At 34.0% G+C, this 26,470-nt stretch overlaps 1 protein-coding gene across 7 annotated transcripts in view; it reads right to left on the minus strand.

Moving 5' to 3' along the window:
* The window catches only part of DGKB (diacylglycerol kinase beta), a 623,008-nt gene that overhangs the window by 380,340 nt on the left and 216,198 nt on the right, over nucleotides 1–26,470 (minus strand). For all 7 annotated transcript variants that reach the window (XM_057731678.1, XM_057731674.1, XM_057731676.1 and 4 more), the window contains 3 exons: nucleotides 20,930–21,015; nucleotides 19,058–19,147; nucleotides 13,631–13,791 (listed from right to left, as the gene is read on the minus strand). In XM_057731678.1, coding sequence (XP_057587661.1) covers nucleotides 13,631–13,791; nucleotides 19,058–19,147; nucleotides 20,930–21,015 — 337 coding nt within the window. The remainder of the gene's footprint in view (nucleotides 1–13,630; nucleotides 13,792–19,057; nucleotides 19,148–20,929; nucleotides 21,016–26,470) is intronic.

Consider the following 26,470-nt stretch of genomic DNA (forward strand, 5'->3'; position numbering starts at 1 on the left):
ATAAAAAAAGAAAGAAGAGGAAGCAAATGGAACAACACTTGAAACAGAAGCATCTGTTATGGTCTGGTACAGGCAGCCCAGTACATATGAATTCACTGTGCAAAGTGCACCAAATAATGTCATACAAAACAAAAAATATTTTCCATACAGCAGTGAAATAAAGACCCCATGTGATATGCATACTCTTAGTTACTTCCTATCATAGTATCTTGCATCTTTTCCTTCATAACATTTATCACTACTTGAAATTCATTTGTTTGTCTTACCCCCCCTACGAAAATGCAGATTGAATGAGAACTGGTTATGCCTGCTTTTATTCTCCAATACTGACATCCACTGTAGACCCAATGTTTAAAGAATGTCCAGCACATAGTTAACATAAATAAATTAAAGGAAAAGATGAGAATGCATGAAACAAAGAGAAACAACAGAATAGCAATTACAATTTAGTAAAGTCTATCCACTTAAAATAAGCAAATAAAACCACATCAAATCTCAAATCATTATTAAAACAATTTTTAGACACAAGAGACAGAGCACAGTATCAGCAGTATTTTGTCTTGTGGGAAGATAGAGAAAATGAAAAGGCAAAAGACTTTGTACTGGATGAAGGGACAAGCTAAAATCCCAGAAAAACAACCAAATGAAGAGGAGACAGGCACCCTTCCAGAAAAAGAATTCAGAATAATGGTAGTGAAGATGATCCAGGACTCTGAAAAAAGACTGGATACAAAGATCAAAAAGTTGCAAGAAAAGTTTACCAAAGAACTAGAAGAATTAAAGACCAAACAGAGATATACAACACAATAACTGAAATGAAAAATACACTAGAAGGAATCAACAGCAGATTAACTGAGACAGAAGGATAAATAAGTGACCTGGAAGACAGAATGGTGATAATCGCTGATGCAGAAAAGAATAAAGAAAAAAGAACGAAAAGAACTGAAGACAGCCTAAGAGACCTCTGGGACAATGTTAAACGCACCAACATTCACATTATAGGGGTCCCAGAAGGAGATGAGAGAGAAAGAACCTGAGAAAATACTGGAAGAGATTATAGTTGAAAACTTCCCTAACATGGGAAAAGAAATGGCTACTCAAGTCCAGGAAACAAAGAGAGTCCCAGGCAGGATAAACTCAAGGAGAAACATGCCAAGACCTATAGTACTCAAATTGACAAAAAATAAAGACACAGAAAAGTTATTAAAAGCAATAAGGGAAAAACAACAAATAACATACAAGGGAACTCCCATAAGGGTAACAGCTGATTTCTCAGCAGAAACTCTGCAAGCCAGCAGGGAGTGGCATGATCTATTTCAAGTGATGAAAGGGAAGAACCTACAACCAAGAATACTCTACCCAGCAAGGATCTCATTCAGGTTAGAGGGAGAAATCAAAAGCTTTACAGACAAGCAACAGCTAAGAGAATTCAGCAACACCAAACCAGCCCTACAACAAATGCTAAAGGAACTTCTCTATGCGGGAAACATAAGAGAAGAAAAGGACCTACAAAAGCAAAAACAAAACAATTAAGAAAATGGTAATAGGAACATACATATCAATAATTACCTTGAAAGTAAATGGACTAAAGGCACCAACCAAAAGACACAGACTGGCTGAATGGATACAAAAACAAGACCCATATATGTGCTGTCTAAAAGAGACCCACTTCAGACCTAGGCACACATACAGACGGAAAGTGAGGGGATGGAAAAAGATATTCCATGCAAATGGAAATCAAAAGAAAGCTGGAGTAGCGATCCTCATATCAGATAAAATAGACTTTAAAATAAAAAATGTTACAAGAGACAAGAAAGGACAATACACAAAGATCAAGGGATCAATCCAAGAAGAAGAGATAACAATTATAAATATATATGCACCCATTCTGGAGCACCTCAATACATAAGGTAAATGCTCACAACTATGAAAGAGGAAACCGACAGGAACACAATCATAGTGGGGGACTTTAACACCCCACTTACACCAATGGACAGATCATCCACACAGAAAATTAAGAAGGAAACACAAGCTTTAAATGACACAATAAATCAGCTGGATTTAATAGATATCTATAGGACATTACATCCCAAAACAGCAGATTACACATTCTTCTCAAGTGCACATGGAACATTCTCCAGGATAGATCACATTTTGGGTCATAAATCAAGCCTTGGTAAATTCAAGAAAATCGAAATCATATCAAGCATCTTTTCTGACCACAACGCTATGAGATTAGAAATCAATTACAGGAAAAAAAGTGTAAAAAACACAAACACGTGGAGGCTAAGCAATACACTACTAAATAACCAAGGGATCACTGAAGAAATCAAAGAGGAAATCAAAAAATACCTAGAGACAAATGACAATGAAAACACAATGATCCAAAACCTATGGGATGTAGCAAAAGCAGTTCTAAGACGGAAGTTTATAGCAATACAATCCTACCTCAAGAAACAAGAAAAATCCCAAATCAACAATCTAACCTTACACCAAAAGAAACTAGAGAAAAGCATAAAGAAAACCCAAAGTTAGTAGAGAGAAATCATAAAGACCAGAGCAGAAATAAACAAAATAGAAACAAAGAAAACAATAGCAAAAATCAATAAAACCAAAAGCTGGTTCTTTGAGAAGATAAATAAAATTGATAAACCTCTAGCAAGACTCATCAAGAAAAAGAGGGAGAGGACTCGAATCAATAGAATTAGAAATGAAACAGGAGAAGTTACAACAGACACTACAGAGATAAAAAGCACCATAAGAGATTACTACAAGCAACTATATGCCAATAAAATGGACAACCTGGAGGAAATGGACAGATTCTTATAAAGGTATAACCTTCCAGGACTGAATCAGGAAGAAATAGAAAATATGAACAGACCAGTCATAAGTAATGAAATTGAAACTGTGATTTAAAATCTCCCAACAAACAAAAGTCCAGGACCAGATGGATTCACATGTGAATTTTATCAAACATTTAGAGAAGAGCTAACACCCAGCCTTCTCAAGCTCTTCCAAAAAATTGCAGAGGAAGGAACACTCCCAAACTCATTTTATGAGGCCACCATCACCCTGATACCAAAACCAGACAAAGATACTATAAAAAAGGAAAATTACAGACCAATATCACTGATGAATTTAGATGCAAAAATCCTCAACAAAATACTAGCCAACAGAATCCAACAACACAAAAAAAGATCATACACCATGATCAAGTGGGCTTTATCCCAGGAATGCAAGGATTCTTCAATATACGCAAATCAATCAATGTGCTACACCATACAAAGAAACTGAAGGATAAAAACCACATGATCATCACACAAAAAAACCAATTTTTATAAGAGGCAGGGATATGGAGCAGGTCAGAGTGAATATTTGAAGGAGAATTTAAGCACCATGGGTGACAGATACATTTGAATAATCCTGTGAAATTTTAAAGATTACCTATAGTCTCACAATATTTTGAATCATACTAAGAAGAGAAAGTTTCATTTCCCTTTCTGAATCCCTACACACCAACATTAATACTGTTAACATTTTGGCATATATGTTTGCTGACTCTTTTATATGTTCTTAGAGCTACATAAAAAAATTCATATTTTATCACCATCATCATTTTTAAGATTTATTAAGCATCAGTGCTACGTATTGTTGAAAGAGTTTTTAGGAGTCCCTAACTAAATCCCCAATACTTCCTTAAGATAGCCATTATCCTCATTCTCTAAAGAATAGGGGAAAGAGGACTTACTTATGAACAACTTGCTTTTGTGATTTAACATTATAATTTTGAGACCTCTTTTCCTGTTGTACATCATTTTCAAATTGATAACTTTTAGGTTGTTCCCAATTGTATGTCATTAAATATAACTGGTACAGTTAAGGCTTTTGTATTATTTATGCAGAAAGGATTCTTAGAAATGGGACCAATAGCTCAAAGGGTATTCATATTTTAATGGATACCATCAAATTATTCTCCAAGATTATTTACAGACCCATTATAATTATAAACATGCTTATTTTTGTATACACTCACTGACATTAGATACTACCAATCTTTGTAATTTTTAATAATCTGAAACAAGATAACCCATTACATAATTTTCCATTTCCTTATAAAATAACATGAGGAATATTTTTATCTGGCTGTTCATTGTAATTTTCATAGTCTTAGTCTATTTTTCTATTAAATGCTTTTTATTAAGAACTCCATATTTTAGTTTATTAACACCATGTTTATTGTGTTGGAAACATTTTCTTTGACTCTGTTAATGAGTTTTATATACTTTTTTAAATGAAAAATTATGACAGTAATTTTAATTTCCTTTTCTTTTATGGGTTCTAAGTTTCTGGTTTGCCTCACACAGGTTTCTCCTACCTTACGCAATATACTCTGATAGTTTCTTCTAGTATCTTATAAATGTATTACTTATAAGATATTATTATATTAACATTATCTTATACTATATATTAATATATAAGATATAATTGGCATTCTTAATCTAGTGGATGTATATTTCACATGGATATGAATGCAAATGTAAGTTTATTTTCATTCAAAAGAATAACCAATTCTGTCACCTAATTTATTGTGCACTTCATTTTTACCCAATGATCTGAAATTTCAGCATTTTAGGAATGGTAAATTCTCTGCATATCTTTGTAATCTTTTTGGTTTAATTTTATATTCTGTTCTATTTATCTATTTTTGTGCTTTTATATTTTAGTTACATTAACTTAATAGTATTCTGTACATAAGGAAACTGACCATGAAAGAACATTAATTATCTCAAAAAATATAAAGGCATTTTTGTATAATTGTAAATTATCATTTATCAAAACAACTACCAGTAATCCTACTAAAATTCTCAGTAACAATGGACTAAACTTATAAGTTCTAGGAGACTTGATTTCTTAATAATATATATTCCCATATAGGAACATGATATGGCTTATTCAGGGTTTATTTTACAACTTTGGGTTAAATTCATTTTCTCCGTATAGGCTCGGTGTCTTTCCTACTAGATGTAAACCTTGACACTTCATATTTTTCTGATACCATTAATTACATTTATATTCTTATTAACAGGTAATTTTATAAAGGAAGCCTTCAGGGTCTTTTTTCTGTATATTTATCTATTATTTGGTACCTTGAGTTGTTTTACTAGCTTCATTTTTAGTTGATGCATATTTACTATATATGTCATCATATCATCTTCAAATAACAATAAGCTTGTCTCTTGTCAATATTTATATAACATTTAAATTTATTATTAAATTAGGTCATTTTTCTAAAAGTGTTAACTAGAGTTGTGATAGAAAAATCCCTGTATTCTTCCTGATTTTATTAGGGATGCCTCTAGTATGCCACTATTAATATATTAACTATTAATCTACAGAAAATAGTTTACAAATTTTAGTAGTTTTTAATTATAAAAAGAGCAAACCTGGTTTGTATTTAAATAATTATGCTAACATTGACCCATTTTGGTTTTGTTGAAATAAACCCTACTCAGTCAATAAGTTTTACTCCTTAAATAGAATACCTGAATTTATTTACTAACTTTTGTTGTTTGCAACTGTTGAATTTATATTCACATATGTACACTCTTTTGGGGGGTTGTGTTTATGAGTTATTGATACTGAGGTTTGCTAGCTATGTAAAAAGAATAGAAAAACATTCCATCTTAATCCATCTTCTGGAACAATTTTTAAAATATAAAAATTACTTGTTCTATGAAAGATCATCTGAAACGACACGAGTTTTAACAGTTCTTTTGTTATATTTTTACCTCTTCCTCTTTGGCTGTATGCTTAGAGAAATAGTTCTCAAAGTATTATCGTGGACAAGAAATATCAGGATTACCTGGGAGCTTGTGAGAACAACAAATTCTTGGACTGCATTTCAAACTTACAGAAAGCCGGGGTTTGAGGATTATCAATCTGCATTTTAACAAGCCCTTCAGGTGATTCTGACAGATGCTTAAGTCTGAGAACTACTGCCTTAGATTTCCTACCCCTTCCACTTGAGCATATTTCAGCTTTTTCATCTGGATAGACAATACTCAATTTCTTCCACATGATAAATTTTACTGGCACAGATGCACATGATACACTCTTATAATTAAATATTTTCCATAGATGTGGCTATATTTTCAAATTTATTACGCTCTGTTTATTTTCGTTTAAAAAGAAATGTTGGCCTGAGTAATCAGCAAGATGGCGGAATAGGCGTTTTCGGCCACCACCTCCACCCACCCAAACGGACACAGATTTTGAAAACCCCTAAGGAACAGACAGTAATACCTTTGTTGGGAGTCAGGGAGTCCAGCAGAGAAGTTCCAGCACCTCACTTGAGCCAAAAATCCGAGAACAGATCCAATGAAGGGGGCACACTTTCCCTGTACCTGCATGGCCCCTCCCCCAGAGTGGCACAGCTCAGTGCCAAGAGAGGCTCCATTCAGCCCGAAATGTCCCCCAGGGGGAAAAGTGGGAGCATTGGGAGTGAGTTTTCAGCTTCCCACGCCTCGCAGGACGCTGCCCCAGAGGCCACTTCTTTCTTGCCTCAGCCGGAATACCGAGGGTGTTAGCACAGCTGGGGCGTTGGGAGAGACTGGGAGCGGGCAAGAGAGAGGAGGACTCGTAGCTACAAGAGCTTGGACCTCAACAAGGTGCAGTGGCGCCCACAAGTCCAACACACGGACTCCTTCAGGAGGCTGGCCGACAAGCCGCTTGGACAGCCTCAACCGAAGATTTCAGCCCCAGCCTGCAACGCTTTGCGTGCCTCACCACGCCCCCGCCCCCGCCCCTCACGGCTGGCGCTCCGTGCGTGCCCCGCGCATGCGTCCCGCGTGGGAGGGCAAGCCCTGGCCCACAGCCCGTGAGCACGTGTGGACACCGCAGGATTGTCGAAGGTCCCCCAATTTGAGTATTTCAGGGCTCTGTCCTAAGGAAAACACACAGCAGGCTCTCAGCACCCAACCAGGCTTTGGGGAATGGAGAGGAAGCAAACAGTCTTAAGAATGCCTCCCCCCACCTTCCAGAAGAGGGAACAAGAGGTGGAGAGTGGATGCATCTAAAGAAAAGCTCTGAGAGAGCCTCCGATTCCCTAGTGGCGCTGACAAGGCGTTTCAATCCCCAGCCCAGTCAGAAAAGACTGGAAAATGTGGCTGCTTTGTAAAGTGCAGACTTAGATCTTGAAGCAGTCCCGTAACCTGGCCTCAGTTCTTCTTAGAACTGAGGTCCCATCAGTCCTGTCTGCTCAGGGACCCAGAAGGAAAAATGCCCATCTATATCCTTCCTATTGGCCACTGCAGATACTGAAGCAGCCTGTCAGTTCCAGCTCCTCCTAGCTACTACTGTCTGTGTTTCCACATTTTGAGGTTTACACTTACCAAGAGTCATTTGTGTGGTTCCCAACACTGTTGATGCCAATTTTAGTCTTTATTATATCATTTAATTACCTATTATAGAAATGGAAAATATGATTACAAAAAGTTTTATATGAAAACAGATGATTTTGGAAGATTTGATGTAAATGCAATTCTGAAACTGCTATATATTCTTTGCTATATTCTTTGCCATAGAATTATATGTTAAGAAAGGTCATTATAAAAGATTTTTAAAACTGTTGTAAAAATCTAGAAGGATTTTATACTCAGATTGCTTCACAAGTATTTTTGAGTTTTTGTTCCACTTAAACTAAAAATGGAACTCACAGATGGTTTATTATGGAATGTGATTTATACAAGCAAATTTTGTAGAACCCCAGTTGATGACACACATTCAAAGAAATGACATTAGCTGGCCCTACAAGGAAAAATTGGTCAGTTCAGTTATATTGATAGGTTTAAGGTTAAATGAAATATCCAAAGCTACATGTATCATTTTTATGGTACCTGTTTCACCTTTCAATTAATGTCTATTATCTCTGGTAGAAGAACTCCTGCTGAAATAAATTGGACTTCATTTCCTGATTATATTAATTGAATCATTCAGTGGCCTCTCTTAGACAACCACCACACCTTGGCTTCCAAGAGTCTTCAAGACATGGCGGCAGCCACTTCTGCTACTGCCATTTTTGTCATTCACTCCCACCTTCTCTATGTTCCAGGCACACTAACCTTGTAGGTCTTTGAATACACGGGGCCTTTTCTCTCCTCGAGCTCTTCACATACAGTTATAACTGCTTGGTATGTTCTTTCCATCTCTTTGGTGTCCACCTGACCTATGTGTATCCCTTAGAGTCTCCCCTAAATGCATCTTCTTTATATAGGCCTTCCTTGACCATGAGATCTAAAGTTGTTGTCCCTTATTCTAACTCATGGTAACTTTCATTTTCTTTCACAGTATATCATAATTTTCCAAAAAAGCTGTATTTGTGCATTTGTGTTTTAATGCTTCTTCTGCAGTTAAATTCCAAGTTCTAATAATGAGGTGATCTGTCTCTTTTACTCATTTCTGTAACTCCAGGGCCTGACCGTCCACCCCCCCACCACCGACGCCCAAAAAAAAGGTGCTTAGTTTTTTTGTTTAGTAAGAAAATGAAGAATCAGCAATGAGGATAAGACTAATGCCATATTTGAATCTGATGGTGATGCAGTGGGTGAACAACTTCCTAACTGTGATTTTTGAGATTATCTATAGTTATTAAAGTGCAAAATCAGAATGAAAGGTAGCACACAGCAGTTTTTCTTACTAATTTCTATAATCTATATTTCTAACATCTGCCTGTTAAGTCTCTTGTGACAATTCTCTCTCACCTCACAATAATGTAAGTTTAGTGATTACACACTCTTCTTCTATCTTGTTCACTGCCAATCCTCAAACAGTATCTGGCACATAGAAAGTTATAAATAAATATGCTTTTATTTAACGATCACCACTATAGATGAATATTTATTTTCAGAGTTAATTTCAGAATTGTTTCCAATTGTTCTGGCTAAAAATGAAAGGCATTACAAAAAGGAATTCGTGGAAACTGGCTAGTTATTCACCAATTTCCCTTTTCTGCTTGAGCAGACAGAATTTTTTTCCCAGCTTCCTTACAATTAGGTGTAGCTAATTGATTAAGATACGGCCAATGGGTTATAAACTGAACATCTTCCAGACCTGATCCATTAAAAAACAAAACCAAAAAACCCACAGATGCCAATACTTCACTCTCTTTTGTCACCCAATTGAATAGAGAGGGCTCTGTGTATCAAGAGGAGGGTGGAGCCACTAGATGGAAGGAGCCTGGGTCAATGACTGACCAAGTGGAGCAGAGCTTCTCCCCAAAAGTCAACCCCTACTGTCCTAACATGTGAGGGAAGAATTAATTATTAGTTGTTGTTAGACCACTAATATTTTGAGATTGTTCCAAAACCCACTCTAATACAAGGGTTATATCATAATATATATAAGGATTACATTTATCTATATATCTCTGACCCTCACAGGTTTTCAAAAAGTTTGAAGCAAGGTTTTATGTAAACTGTAAATCACTTAAGAGTCAGTATATGAAAAGCAAGCACCGAAATAATGAAAACAACACTGAGAGGAGAGTCAAGTTTTGAGACCACTTTGTAACTAGGAGGTAGGAGGGTTCCAAGATATAATTTCAAGTACAAATTATGTGCCGTCTTAACTTTTCTTACGCTGGTGATAGTAAAAAAAAAGTTGAAATGTCCTCCTTATCCTTTCAATGCTCCAATTCCACTGTTTCTTATATATTCAGTAATAGTTTGAGGTATATGATTCATTTCTTTATTATTTGCTGGATTTACTCATTGGGGCAGAGGAATATAAGTTGCTAAGCAGAAAGTGGCCTGGCTGAGTGACAGCCAGAGCTTGAACTCTCTATAACGTCTACTTGTCTGATTATGACCCTGAGTGTTGATCCACTCTCTTGCTGGGGTAGAAGCAAATCAGGGAAGGACGCTCTCCCTCTCTTCACACCTCTCCTTCTCATGGCATGCTCAGTGAATGAGGCTCCAAGTTAGATGGAACAGGACCCTTCTAAAGAAAACGCAATCAAAATCTACCTTGTTTAGTTCTGTTCTAACTTAAAATCATAAATGAATGCTATTACATATTCTTTTATTAGATGCTAAACCTTGCATTACAAATTTAGTACTTCAATATATCTAGCAATTGCCTATCTAATGTAAGGTAGAGTTCTAACAAATTTTCTCCCCCTAGGAAATTAATTTTTGAACACTTATCAACTTAGCACCATTATTTCTCCAATGAGGTTTTAGCCCACATCTACAACTATTTCTGGATAGTTCTAATTTTTTGGTTGCTGTTTTTGTAAATGTATTGATTATTGCTTATATAATGGAATACTTTTGAATATTTAAGTTGATTTTATATTTAATAACTTTGCTACACTTATTCAGTCCTAATATATTTTTAGTTGGATGTTATTTTCTGTTTTTATGTGGGGATTTTTGGTCTTTTTCACTCTATATTGTTTATTTGCAATTCTCTTTACAATATTTTTATAAAACCAATTTTGCAGTAGATTTGATTCATAATTTTTAATAATCCAGTTTTTGGTTTCACTAACATACTCTATTTTTTTTGCTCTTGTTATTCTTTGCTGTATGTCCTGTCTTATTTCTGTTCCAGCTTTCATTCTCATTTCTTTAGGTTTTCGCTATTTCCCCTTTTCCAACACCTTGAGTTTTGTAATTAATTTTGGTTTCTTGATATCAGTGTTTCTCAGCCTCAGCTCGATTGACATTCTGAGCTATGCAGTTATTTCTTGTGTGTTAGGGGGCTGTTCTGTGAGCTGGGAGTGTGTAGCAGCATCCCTATCCTCCACCCACTAGCTTCCAGTAGGAAGCCTCTCTCAGCCATGGCACTCAAATATGTGTCCAGACTTTGCCAAATGTCTCCTGTGATGGAAAAGAAGTAACTTCTGTTGTGGACCACTGAAAATTGATCAAAGGGATATAACAAATTGAGAACTATTCATTCAAAAAAAACTATTGAACCTAAGATAAGAACACTGGCAATCTGTCATGTTTCAACCATGAGCTTCTACCTTACCCTCCACCTCCATCAGTGCCATAGGTCTACCAGGGTGGAGCAACTTATGAAAGCATGACTTTACTGTCGTAAGACCTAACATGATATGGAGTGGAAGCTGGAAAAACTTCATGACCTAGGGTTATCTAAAACAGGAATAATCTCAGTGGCAAATGTAGCAGCTTGTCTCAGTTTGCAAAACTGATCAAGGCAAGCAACTAACCAGCTAACTAACCAGATATTCAAGGAGATCTTGGGAATGAGACAGACATAATGGGCTTTGATAAGTTGCCACATATTCCTGGTTGTCTGAAAGGCTGTATGCATGTGCAAGGTTGCAAATATGTTCAGGAAAGACCAAAGAAGGCCCTGATTATTGATATACCCTTGGCTAAGTGAGAGGCCTTGTGCACGAGCAGAAGAGACAAAAGGGCCAGCAGATATTAAAAGCTGAATCAGATTAATAATTGCCTGCAGTTTGTATGTGTTCCCCAATGGACATACAGATTCAGTGGCAAAGGAATGCAGACTTACTGTCCCAAGGTGTTTAAGCACAAACTTTGGTCAACCATGCTGACACAGGAATGATCCCTAGAATCCAGGATAAATATAAAAGCAAGAAGAAAAAAACAAAAACTAAAGTTCTGAGGCATAAGTATATCCATACACTACAGGGGAGAAAGGCTCCATACAATTAGTGCAGGGAAATCCCTAAACAAACACAGGAACAACCATAACCTCTGTGGGAGAATGCAAATCCACAGTTGTTACAATATGCTATATAAAATCTCTAGTTTTCAACAAAAAAATTAGCAAATACGCAGAGGAGTGGGAAAGTGTGACACATACTTTGGAAAAAGCAAACAATGTCTCTGATGGACTCTAGATGTTGGACTTAGCAGACAAAGACTTCAAAACAGCTATTATAAATAGATCAAAAAAAACTAAGGTAAACGATGCTTAATTAATAAAGTATAAAAACAACTATTCAAATAGAAAATATCAATTAAAGACCTAGAAATATAAAACAGAACCAAATAGAAATTCTTGAGTTAAAAAGTACAGTAACCATAATAAAAAATTAACTCTAGGGACTCAAAAGAGTGGCATTATTCATAATATCCAAAGACTGGAAGCAATCTAAATATACATCAGCTTGTGAAGAGATAAACAATATGTGATACATCCATACAATGTGATATTTACTACTCAGCAATAAAAGGAATACAGTATTCATGTAGTTCATATACGGGAATCTCAAAACATCATGTGAAGTGAAAGAAGCCAGATGCAAAAGACCATATATTGTATTATTTCTTTTATATGAACTATCCATAAAAGGCAAATATTAGAGGTAGAAAGATTAGTTGTTGCTTGGAGCTGGAAGAAGGACCCAAAATTGACTAGAAGTGGGCATGAGGGTTCTTATCTTGGTGATGAAAATGCTCTAAAATGGGACAGATTTATTAAAATCATTAAAAGGTTTACTTAAAATGAGTGAATTAGGTTGTAAGTTATTTGCCAATAAAGCTGTTCAAATACTGTTACTCATATTCATATCAAACATAAATAGAATTTTAATGGATCAGATGCATTACATTTTTCTTGCAAATAATAATCATTATCATAGTATTAGTAATGATTTTATATTTAGCCTTCATTATGTGTCATTATATGATGCTCTTTAAATGTATAGTCATGTTATTTATAACTATGAGAGAGAAAATAATAACCACCATGATACAGGTAAATGAATGGACACTAAGAAGAGGAAAAACTGCTGAAGGACTCTTACCCAGGTAGCTTGACTCCTAAATTCATGGACTCAACCAGTGCTTTTTATAGTTTGCTAGTTGTGTTTGTGTGTGTGTGTGCATATGTGTATGCGTGTGCAGATGCATAAGAGAAATGAGGCATGACACAAGAGTAATATTGGGAGAATACGTTCAATGGAATGTAATGCTGTAGATAATATATTTTAAGGCTTCATAATTACTGGGTTATATATATATATAAATACATGTAAAATTACTGCTAAAATTATTAATTTCTTAGGGATTGAAATTTCAGTAACTTTAAATTGCCAAATATTTTCAGTCTCAAATTTTTCAAGAGTATAAGCAAAAAATTAACCTTTTGACTTATTTGCCACTTGAGAATACTAGCAGAATTTTTCTTAGACTTTAGACTAAACCATAAATTTTAAAATAATGTCTATAAATAAAAACCTAATAGGTTAGGACATTATAATATAGATTTCAAAAAAAGATACAATTTGATGCATTGTGTTCACATTTTTAGTAATGTGAAACTGTAGCTTATACACTAAAACTTATAACTACCTTATAAACCATTCTAAGCTTCATTTTAGTAACAAATGGTCAAACCAATTATAAAAAATATAGTTTCTTTCCTTTGTTAAACACATGAAAAATTCATCACTGATTCTCTGACTTTCAATAAATTCATAAGCTTTACTATTACCCATTAGCAGAGGTGTTTTGCTGACACAAAGATAAAGTAAATTATTTATAATCAGTAAATCTTCATAGTATAAGAATTTATATCAGTGATTATCCAGAACTGGTAAAAAAGAACGGTCAGTGGAAAATCTTACCACGCCAATGGAAAAGTAATTGTTGATGATACTGTAAGGCACTGGGTCTCCCTTCTCGTCTTTGTCATTAGGTATGACTTCAAACTTCCACCTGTCCAACATGATTTCTGTGCTGTTTTCAATGTCTCTTAAGATTTTCATCAGATTCTCACCTTCATAACCTAATGAAAAAAAAATTATCTTGAGAAAAAATATAACCAAATAACAAAAGCTATATATGTTTAAGTGTGTGAATGTGTGTGTATCATTCCAAAGCTAAATAATGCATTTTAAAGCAAATCTGAATGCAGGTTGAAGAATTAACTATAATCCTATTATACTCATACCAATATTTTATCTTTAGCTTTTATTTGCAACTCATATTTCGCTCTTGTGGTACAAATTCTCAGTACAGCCAACTGCCAAATAAATATCTTCACTGCATACCCCTCACAAAACTTTTTATCAATGTATTCAAAATGGAATTAATGATCTGCTTGGGTATCATACCCCTGTGAACTCTCCCTCCGAAAGACAACACCCTCCACCCAGCTGTGAAAGTAAAAAGCCTGGATGCCATGTGAGACTTGTCCCTTGCTTCTACTCCCTCTGAAGCCTTTATATTTGATAACAGTTCTTTCCAGAAGCCACCCTCCCAAAATAGTGGATTCCATACAGTAACACAGCACACAGTTCTCAAAACTAACCCTACCTTAGGACTAGTATACTGCACTATAGTTATTTTCATCTTTCTCCCTACAAGTTCCTTTTACCAGGTGTGCCCTACAGTGAATGCTCAACAAATCCATTTTTAAGTAAATCTACTATAGATAGTCACCATGGCCTGAAAAGAAAGTTATTGTTTAATATTGTATTTTCTCTTAAATGTACCTTTAGATGTCTAACATTGTAATTAATTAGGGCTGTAGCCTAATCCTGGCTGTGTAATTTACTTAATTGTTTGCTTTTAATGTTCTAAATAGTTTCTTCCTCTGTAAAAACTTAGGCTTGCTGTAAGAATTAAATGAGAAAAAATGAGAAATTGCATAGCAGTTCTTAGTATGTGAGGCAAAAGAATAGAAAGTTGTCAACAATATACTAATACTGATGATGACATTAGAATTTGAAATGTTATACTAAGTTAAATAATCTCTCTTTACCTCTATACACATATTCTTGAAATGATATTTTAAGCTGGAACAATATTTTCATAGATTTTTTCTGTGTCCAGCTTCGATCTATATTTTAATAATTTATTCGTTGAACAAGTAAATGCCAGAGCCTGTGAGTCCTCATTAGAGGTGTTGGCACACATAACACTGGAAAAACTAATTGGATTAAAAGAAAAAAGAATAGGCACTGTAATATGCCCACATTCTCTAAAAAGGAATAAATTATATTTATGGTATATTTGTTGAATTAACTATTAGAAGGTCAAGGCAGTATCTTGGAGCCTACCATCTTTTCTTACCTTACAGAGGCTTAAAAGCTAATTATGCACTATTCAATACACACAGCAAAGAGTACAATAAACAATGATTACACAGACACAAACATTAAAAGTATTAAATATTATTTCAATAGATGTCATATTTTACAGCATAATTCAAAAATTATGAACATACATAATATGCATATAGCTGTACTCAGTGATGATAAAACACTCAATTGTTTAAACTACAAAACTATAGTAATCAAGTGTACTTATTTTTCAGATGTTTCTTAATAGTTCTACCCTCATTCTCAATGTTTATTTTCTTTTTAATTTCTTTTAAAGCCCCCCCAAATAAATTATATGTTTCCCTACTGAAGTGAATAAAAATTAGTTAAATATATTCACCAATTTTCCAAATTCTACTCTTGTTTGGAAATAAGTATGATGATTTTAGATATAAATGAATTTTTATATATTAAATTAATATTGTATAATATAGTAAAAATATAGTATATTTAATATATAATTATACACAAACACTCAGCAGAAATATGAGTAGATGACAATACTTTAAAACAAACATTGAGCTTGTCCTCAGCTACATCTCAGGTCAATAGAGGCATTGTTCAACATAACAGTGTAAAAATGTAGGAATAGCCAACTGACCAGGAGACAACATAATAGAATTGAATTTAGTTAAAGAATTAATACAGCTAGATTAAATAGGATCAATCAACTTAAATTCTTTAGCACTGGATATATTCTCAAAGTTTTTATGGCTAAGTATGAAAAAGGCTGGTATCAATCAGCCTTCTAGATAAGTAAAAATGGAGAGAGGCAATAAATCTGTTCGGAGAATCATATCTGCAGTTCAGTACTAACTTACAAAGGTGAAGAATTCCAAATTGTAGCTCCCCATTTAACAAATACCTATGCCCTATTTGTTTATATTTATCTGTGCTCGAGCTTGTTAAATAATGATCCATAACTATAAATAGGATTCCTGAACTCAATAAGATTATATTTTTAAAAAAGATAAATTAAATTTACTAAATATGCAAACAAAAGCTCATTCCAGAAAAGAATGGTGCTATTTTGCTTCCATTATTTTGATTTAAAGCCTATAATCACTCTAGGCTAAGAAACCAAATGAAAACATAATTAGTATTTATCTTCGATTTAATGATATGATGTTATAATGATTGAATCTATCTAAAAAGTCATAGAAATTTTTAAAAATTTAAAATCACATAAAGAAAAGCAACAACATATATTTGTAAGAGTGTGCTCCATCTAAAACTCCATTTCTTACCCCCTTACTCTTCACAAAACAACATTTGTCTTGCAATAATCTTCAGAATTTTGTTTGAGAGATTATTTATTGCCAGAAAAATTGCAAAGAGAATGTAAATTAAATATTTTTTCAAATGCTCTAGGACATCTTACATTTGTAGTGTTACATTTTCCAAAATATGTAAATATACTCATAAAAATTAAGCTTCCAGTCAATAGATTCCAGTGACATTAAGTGAACCAAATGATTATTGGTTGAATAAAGTAATTTCTTTCCCAAATGTTAAGCATAATGATAATTAGTATAATTACAGGAAGGACTCAGCACAGGCACTGGGCAAACAACTTCATAGCTGGGTGTAAGAACCTACAAGGCAGATACTATTATTTTCTTCAAGTTCTGATGAGGAGTCTGAAGCATACAGTTGTTAAGCAACTTGCTCAAAGTTAGACACCTGACAAGAAATAATCCCTCTCCAGAGCATGTTTCTTTATTAGTAAACTCCAGCAAATGGCACCTCCATTTTCCTAACTGCTCCCCTTGGGCATCTTGCAGTCTCCCTTGATACCTCGCTTTCCCCAAAGTCCCTACCCAATCCATTGACAAGTTCTATCAGTCTATCCCTGAAAATGTCAGTGTGTCCATTTGTCTCATTTGCATTACCACCAACCTAGTGCCGTCCATTTATCCTCTAGTTACAACGGTAATGCAAGTTCTCATTTCTAAAACTATGATTCCCCACATTTCCATATTTTCTTAACCATCTTTTATACCCCCAGATTAATCTATTTTGAAAACATAAATGTCATTGTGTCACTCTGCTTTTGAAACTCAAATTTTCACTGTGTGCTTCAAGGTCAATCATGTAAAATTTTCCCTATCGCTACAAAGACCTCTATAATGGCTCCTGATTATCTCTCCAATGTCATACTATTCCCCTCCTGAGGACAAACCTACCCACCACCCCACGACCTCTTAGACTTAAATTAGCCTTCCTTCAGTCTTTCTAATACAGAGAGCTATTTCTTCTTCTTCATATTTTAAATCCAGCTTAAATGTTACTTCCTCAGAGGGGTCTTCTTCACCATCTAGCTGAATAGTTCCCCTCTATTATTCTCTAAAAATACACTCTGTTTGATTCACTCATAACCTTCACCTTATTTTGTAATTACGTATTTCATTTTGTAATTGTATATTTCATTGTTTAATGATTTATTGTCTGTGGACTCAATGAAATGGTAATCTCCAAAAGGGTAAGAGCCCTTTATTTATTTCCTCATTCAACCTGTAGCATCTAGAACAGTGCTAGACACTCACAAAGAATTCGGCATCAATATACACTTTGACATATACTGTAATCCATGCATCTTTGGCCACTGATAATATCGTTAAAACTGTTTTATAAGGAAATAAATAGAGGAGGCCCCAAATGGAACTTCTATATCAAATTTGAGATTTAAGTCAATTGCTAGCTTGGAACCAAAATAAAATTATTAAATTTCAAATACCAAAAATATTTTCCAGAGGAATACACAAGAAGCCACATGCTTGATTCTCTTCCTTTTAATCAATACACATATATTAACAGTGGAAAATATGAGCATCTCATAAGCAATATTTCATTCTATCTATTTGTCTGTATCTATCTTTAGATTCCATACGATTTAACTCAGTATTTTATAATATTCTTTAAGTTATATCCTTAATGAAAATCATAAATATATCATACATTATGGTTTCAACTTGGTTTCAAATTCTGTCATATACACAAATACATATACACATCTTAGAGTTCACAAGTTGCCCAGGTACTCATGGAACAATTGTTCTCAAATTTTGTTATAAATCAAGTTACTTAGAGAGTTTGCTTAAAAAGAAAATCAGTTGCCTGGGTCTCATCCCTAGAGATTTCATTCAGCATGTTTGAGGTGAGGTCAGTCCACTATATTTTTAATAAGCTCCCTGAGGGCTTCTGATTCACACTGTCTTAGTAGATACTTTTCAGCTTCTCTGAGTTTAGATACTAAAATATTTAGGATTTAGTTCTTGCTTTTTTAACAAAATATGGTTTTCTTTTCTTTGTTATCTTCAGATAAGTTTAGATTATTAATGACACTTCAAATTATTTTAAGATCTCATCTTGAAATATTCTCCCCTTACTCACCTCTTCCCTCTACACTATTCCATTTTGAGTTCCTTCAGTATGTCAAGTGTCTTCCTTCAAAGCATATCCTGTTTTCTTTCTATTCTTAACCCTATAGCCCAAGTACAGAACATACCACCTAGTGCAAAGTGGGTCTCCGAAAATGTGTTACCTCTTATACTCATTCCTGGGCAAGTCATTCGTTAGCCTTTCACCTTTTTTCCTTTGTAATTTTCTCGCACAATTCAGAGATTACAAATCTAAACATTATTTTAGAGTTAATCCATGCTTATCTCATTTCTTAATTTGGAAACCCAAAAACCAGAGATGGCTGGAAGCTTGCCTGCCCCATCAAGTGTGTAATTAGCACTCACAGTCTAACTCTTGGTCCGCTATTTGTTTCTCTACCCTAGACTATTGTTCAAAATTACACTATATATCTGACACAAATTACATTTGCTAAAATCACATGGTAGCTGTCATACAATGAAGAAATGCTGGATTTACTTTTTTGGGGAGGGTCCTATGCACTATATTTCTGTTTTTTAAGATTTGTTGTTGTTTTAGCTATTTTACCTCCTCCCCATCGCAGGCATCTTGCTAGGTCATTGCCGGTCCCGAGAGGCAGAATAGCCACTGGAGGATGCTTGACTACATTAGCCTTTTCTGTAGAATTGAAAAATTAAAATGAATTTTTTATCACAGACAGAACAACAATAAAAAACACAGCTTGGCATGGAAGGCATTCCACCACGTACTTATAAACAGAAAAAGTTACACTGTATAGATATATACAATTATAAATTGTGGTTAATTTGTATATATTTCTAGCAATTTGTAAAACAAATAAATACCATAACTCACAGAGGATAGGAATTTGCAAGGCTTATGCTGTGAGGAAAGCCTTTTAAATATGTTAACTCAGTTAAAAATTGTAGCGAGTTTGATTTAACTCCATTGAAATTCTCAAGGATGCAGGTATATGCAACACAGGAATATTCATACAAAGATGTGACCAGAGTGGAGAAGTAAGTGCCTTTAAAAAGTCCTTTTGCAGCGTCAACTCGAGGTACACTTTACTTAAGGAATAAAATATTTTGAAAACAGTGGAATTCTAAAAGTTAGTGAAATGCTAACAACCGTTGTACTGCTCTGTGTCAGTCAATGACAGAAGAGATTAAGAGGTTTACTTGAGATTCAAGTTTATATAACACAGTGTTAGGGTTCAGTAGAGATATCTGCCACTGAAATTCCACGTGTTTTTGTTTGAATCACAATCTCACAAACATATATTACTTTATTTTTCTCCCTTCTCCCTCAAAGTGAGCATAGATGGGTGAGTAAGAACGGGGAGGGAAGAGATTGTGTAGGAATGTGCCACAGTGTACCAGCCAAGGCTTACATTTCAGGGGCTGATGCAAACCAACAATATCCTACTCTTTTCACTAAAATTCTTATCAGTTCTCAGACACTGTTCAACCAACTCTTTAATTTCTGCAGTTCTTGAACCCTGCTTTTCTCCTTAAATATAGTATATAAATACTGATTGTTTATTGGAAGGCCAAAGAATACAATTTTCCCTGTTTTTCCTTTTAAAAAAAGCATTAGTAGGGCTTCCTAGGTGGCGCAGTGGTTAAGAATCCGCCTGCCAATGCAGGGGACACGGGTTCGATCCCTACTCCAGGAAGATCCCACATGCCGTGCAGCAACTAAGCTCGTGTGCCACAACTATTGAGCCTGCGCTTTAGAGCCCATGAGCCACAACTGTTGAGCCCTTGTGCTGCAACTACTGAAGCCACGCACCTAGAACCCCGTGCTCTGCAACAAGAGAGGCCACCGCAATGAGGAGCCCATGCACCACAACAAAGAGTAGCCCCCGCGCACCAGAACAGAGTAGCCCCCACTCACCACAACTAAAAGAAAGCCTGCGCACAGCAAAATAAGACCCCACACAGCCAATTAAATAAATTAATTAATTTTTTAAAAAAGTATTAGTAGATGAAAGTTGTTAGATGCTTACTAAAAGTGTGCTGACAATATGTATTCACTTTTAATTAGAATATTCTCAACTGCATTGACTAAATAAAAGTTTGCTTCAATATATATAGATACTAAAACTTCTTTTGAATCAATTCTTTCCTTTTTGTGAAAGGGCCTATTTTTAAAAAAGAATTGGTCAATGCAGATCTGGAAGTATCTGAGGGTTTATTAAATTCCATGAGAAATGAATGAGAAAAGAAGGAGTTCTAGTTACTTATAAATTATTTTGTCAGTTATAAGTCTGAAATATAGAAGAATAAAGCCAGTAAACAGTGTGCAACATTATAGATGCCTAATTGTATCACTGTGTATTCTGTTTATCCTAGGGTATGGATACATGAAATCAAGTACACAGAATTTAAGGTTACCACTCTCACCCCAACCACATTAAATATGCATCTTCATTACCTATGCAGTCCAAAATCCATCCCACAGTTCCATCTCCACCACAGGCTAACACTCTGAAATCAGGAACATCACGGAAAAAGTTTAACCTGAAAAATAAGCATGTTATGGCACATGATTGATATTTCAAAATTAGGACATTTTTAGTCTTGTGTATTTAGCATTTCATCTAATGAAAGATTTTGACTTTACTTAAAAATATTAAATTCTTATCTAGAACAAAATTCTGAAATAGAAGTATTAATGTCCTAAGTTAAACGTTGTCATTCTATATTCTATATTCTATAATAAATGTCTTCTTTTATCAACTTTAAAGTTAAAAAATAAAATTAATAAATTATAATAATTTTCATTACGATATGTTTCCATATATGATATGCAGTTCACATAATCCGGAGTGACATATAAAAATTGTTTCATTTACTAATTTTTATTGACCAACAATTCTTTTGAGTAATTATATAAATATGACAAATAGGTCAGTAAATATGTCTTTGAGAGTTTTCTGCCTTCTCCGTTACTGGGAGAAATTGATCAGGCTGCATTTGAGGTTTTAGCCAACTGTTTTCACTGTTTCATTCTGACTTTGAATCTGTAAATAGAAGCCAGGCTTCCCCCTGTCTTTTGACCTGGCTGGCGGTGTGCACCACCTAGGAATACTTAAGACTAATTGCTGGGTCAGCTGTGATAAATGCCTAGTGCTTCTGCTGCTACTGCAAGCAGTGTGTTTATTAATGCAACCAACCTGGGGAAAACTACAAAGGCAAGTAATGCATCCAGTTACACAATCATACATGCCTATTTTCTTGCAAAAAAAAAAAAAAAGAATTGAAATAGAACAGAATATTTGGAATGTGTCTCTTCACCTTTCTTGCCCCAATGATAACAATATAATACAGTTGGCCCTCCATATCTGCAGGTTCCGCATCTGCAGATTCAACCAACCAAGGATTGAAAATCTTAAAAAAAAATCCAGAAAGTTTCAAAAAACAAAACTTGAATTCGGTGAGCCATAATTATATATTTACAAAGCATTTATACTGTATTTACAACTATTTACATAGCATTTACATTTTATTACACACTATAAGTAACCTAAACATGATATAAAGTATACACAAACACCATGCCATTTTATATAAGGGACTTAGAGCATCTGCAGATTTTGGTATCTGGAGAGTCCTGGAACCAATCCCCAGTAGACACCAAGGGATGACTGAATACAGAAATTTTTCTATATAATTACATATACAAATGTACACATGTAAATGTTATCACACGCATATTTTAACACAAATGGGATTATGCTATGCATCCTTTTAATTTATCTGTGTGCATTTTTTGACTTAAAAATGTCAGAGATCTTTCTGTGTCAGTGTATATATCAGGATTTATAAGTGAATGTATCAAATAAGGTGTACATTCTACAATTCAATAAGTCATTTCATGTAATTTTAAACTCTAGTTTAAAAGAAACAGGTATTGTAGTTCAGCATTATCTGAATACATTTATGTGAACAAGTACATTATGTTGTAAAAGCTAATCTTCTAGAAGGGAAATATTCCATTACAACATCATGTTACTCTCTGAATGGCTTCCACTATAGAAAATGTAAGGGTCCATTTCCTTGAAACTCCAAAACACTACATATAAACAACTTTATAATATTTCTTCAGTAAGTAGCAAATACCATGGTGGTGTTACTGTATAATCACATGCCTATTTACTAGTGGGTTGAGCATATTTTTGTAGGTTTAGAGATGTGTGACCTCCTTGGTGAACTGCATCTTTAAAGCCTTGTCCCTCTTTTCCATAAGTTGTATTTTATTATTTTATAAACTCTACATATTATGAGTGATATATTTTAAATTAGCATCATTAGAAAAACTATTTGGTTAATACAATATTAGAAATGTAAACAAATAGAAATGTAAACAAATCAACTAAAACCCCACCACCTGATAATAAGAGCCACACATATTTAGAACATGAAATGTTCCTGTATTTCCTTATGTACTGTATTGTGGACATTTACCTTTTGTTAGACATGTTGCAATATTTTCTTCCAGACTATCACTGGTTAGTTTGCTTATGCTATATAAGCAATATAATAGACACCTTCGTACCAGTTGCCCACCCCAGAGAGTAGAACATTTCTAATAACTTACATATACCTCTGTCTTTTTTGCCTATAGCACCCCCTACCTCATTAACAAAGGTGACCACTATTCTGAATTTCAGGTTATCATGTGTATGCCATAAACACCACATTCTTTGTTTGTATTTTGCTTTTTCTTCTCAGCATTGTTACTAAGATTCCTCCATGTAGTAGCTGAATTTCCATCCATGTGTAGTTGAAGTTATTTTATTTCTACTGCTGTGTTTAATACCATATATATGAATATGCTTTTTAAAATCCATGCAATAAATATTTGGGTTGATTAGTTTTATGTTCTCATAGAAATGCATTATTGGACATACTTTCTAGTGTTCATGGACAGTGACCACTTCTGCAGTTTTACAAGATGATGCTAATCTGTTTCCAATATAATTTGTACCAATGCATGTACGCAAAAGAAGGTGGAAAAAAATTGTGCTGAGCCCATCCTAACACTTGTAATGTCACACTTCTTAATTTTGTGTGTTTCCTCATTTGTGAAGTGCCTTTTCATATCTTTACTCCTTTTTTTGTTGATTTGTAAAAATTCTTTACGTCTTGATTTTAATCCTTTTTGGGTTTTTTTGTTTTGTGTTTTGCAAATACTTCCTACAGATTTAAAGTTTTTTTCTTTTACTTTCCTTAATATGTATTTTAACAAGTAACATTTTAGTTTTAATGTATTCAAGTTTACCAGTCTTTTGATAAATAGCTAGCACTTTAGCCTGTTCGGTATAACAATTTTTTTCCTCAGTGGGTAGAATTCACATTTACTCTCCTAAAATTTGTTTTACTTTTGACATAGAAATTTTATGTGGTGATGTAAGATAGGATGGTATGAGGTATTAGAAAAGAATAGAATAGAATAGAATGTAGGATATATATAAAATATCCACAATATTCTATAGTGGTTCTGTCTAGTAGGGATCCCTTCCTCCTTTTCCCTTCTTCACTGCCTTCCTTCCTCCCTCTGCCCTCCCCGTCTCTTTCTCCATTCCTCCCTTTCTCACTTCCTTTCTTCCTTCCTTTTGGGTATTGTTTCTTCTCATTTTTAAATCCATTTTTTCATGTTTAGAATAATTCAATTTTCTATCATGCAAATTCATCATAAATCAAATTTCCATATGTGGGTATTTTTCTTCTTAGTCTCTGTTCTATTTTATTCATGAATTTGTCCATCTCTGCACCAGCAGCACACTCTTACAATACTGTAGCTTTGTGGTTAGTCTATATCTCATTGAACATGAAAAATCTTAGCTATTTTTTCTTTGCTTTTCTGTATACATATTAAATTTAACTTGTCATATCCCATAAAAGTAAAAATAAAAAGAACACACCAAAAATCATAATTTAAAAAAAATTACATAAAGTCTATTGATCAATTTTAGGAGAAATAACATTGATATGCTGTTACTTAATTCCTCATCCATGAATATAGGATTTTTCAATCAACTTAGATATTCTTTAATATCCTTAAATAAATTTTTTAAATTTTTTGCTTGCAGGACTTTGTTAGATTTATTGTTGGTTGTTTTATAGTTCATGTTGGTATCTTAAAATTTTTAAATTGTTTATTAAAATTGATGTTTTTGTTGCTTGTATGTATAAATATATTTGACTTTTATATATTGATCTTATAAACAGCCACATTACTTGTTTTTTTCTATTGCCTATATTATGTTTGTAGATTAATTTGGATTTCTATGTAAACAACTGCATTATATGCTAATAACAATGTTTCTGTTAGTGATCTTCAATCCTTATAATTGTCATTTCTCTTCTTGTCTTATCATGCTGGCCAGAGCTTTGGTACTTTATTGAATTAGAGCATTCATAGAGAATATCCCTATCTTGTCCCTGAATTTAAATGGAATACTTCCAGAATTTACCAACTTAGGATGACGCTTGCTGTAGGAATTTTGTTTTTCTTTTCTTTTTTGAGTGGCACCTTTTATAAGGTTAATAAAGTTTCCTTCTATTCCTGTTATATGGAAAGAATTTTTACTATGAATCAATGTTAATATTCTCTGCACCTTGTGAGATATTGATATGATTTATTTAATTGGTAATGTGAGAGTATACATTTACATATTTCTGCATTGTTAAACCATTCTTATAATACTTTCATATACCCAAATTGGACACTGTTTAATTAACATTTTTATTAACATTTTCTAGGTTTGGTTTGCTAACACTTCGTTTAGAAGTTTTTGATCTATATTCATGAATACAATAAACTTATTGTTTTTTTCTTCATACCACCTCTGTCTAACTTTTTATCAAAATTTTTCTGTCCCATAAAATGAACTGCAGAATACGCCCTTATTTTCCATTTTTTGGAGGCATCTGTATAATTTTGGAAGTTCCTTAAAACTGGTAGCACTTGCATATCAACTATCCAATTTCTGCTGAGTCTTTTTTTTTTTAAGTAAGAGGTATTAAATAATTTTTCAATTCCTTTAATAATTATTGAAAAAGAACATATTTTCTAATACTTTCTAAATCAGTTTTTACTGACTATATGTGTGCATTAAATTGTCTGTCTCCTACGTTTTCAAACACCTTGTCACTGAAGCCTACAAAACCCTTTCAAATTATGCCAGTAGATGAAAAGTTTACCATAGAGCTGAAAAGTTTACCATAATTGTTTCTGGTGAAAGCCTAACCGACCATGTGACTCACCATTGCTCTTCTACTCCATGATGATGTTTCATCTGTTATTCATTCTTGTTTTCTTTTAAAATTGTCATCTTTGGTTCTTCAGCAGCATCCTACCCCCAAACATAAACCCCATGTGACTGTCAGACCAGCTTACTCTCTGTAAATTGACTGCTAAATGGATTGAAAAATTGACCTCTCTATCTTAACTTCTTAATCCACTTCATCCATGCAGTTTTCCCTAGAGATTCATTCATTCCTTATTTCATTCATTCCTTGAATAGTAGCTTTGGATAATTATTTAATCATTCTGAGCTTCAGTTTTCTTATCTTTAAAATGAAGTTAACCACCTGCTTCATTGGGCTGTTTTAAGGAATAAACAAAAGTGTATGTAAATTACATTGTACTATCCAGAGGTTATTAATTTAATAATTTTATCTTTATTAAAAGTACTAAACATTTTTTATAGGTCAGATTGCCACTCCTCTATTTTACCACATTCCCCCGCCCATAGTGTTATGGCAAAATAGAAAGAAAATTTTCTGACAAGCAAAGGTGGATGGACAGTGACGAGAGCTCTCCTACCTCCAAGCTGACACTATTGGGAGACCTATTTACGGCACTGGAGATAGAAAGTGCAGAGGAAAACAGCTCTGATTGAGAACAAACAAATGCAAGAGACATGGCAAGAGTCAAAATGCAGGGCTTTGTGTGACCATTGACTTT

The sequence above is a fragment of the Hippopotamus amphibius genome, chromosome 4 (assembly GCF_030028045.1).
Source record: "Hippopotamus amphibius kiboko isolate mHipAmp2 chromosome 4, mHipAmp2.hap2, whole genome shotgun sequence".
Taxonomy (NCBI): Eukaryota; Metazoa; Chordata; class Mammalia; order Artiodactyla; family Hippopotamidae; genus Hippopotamus; species Hippopotamus amphibius.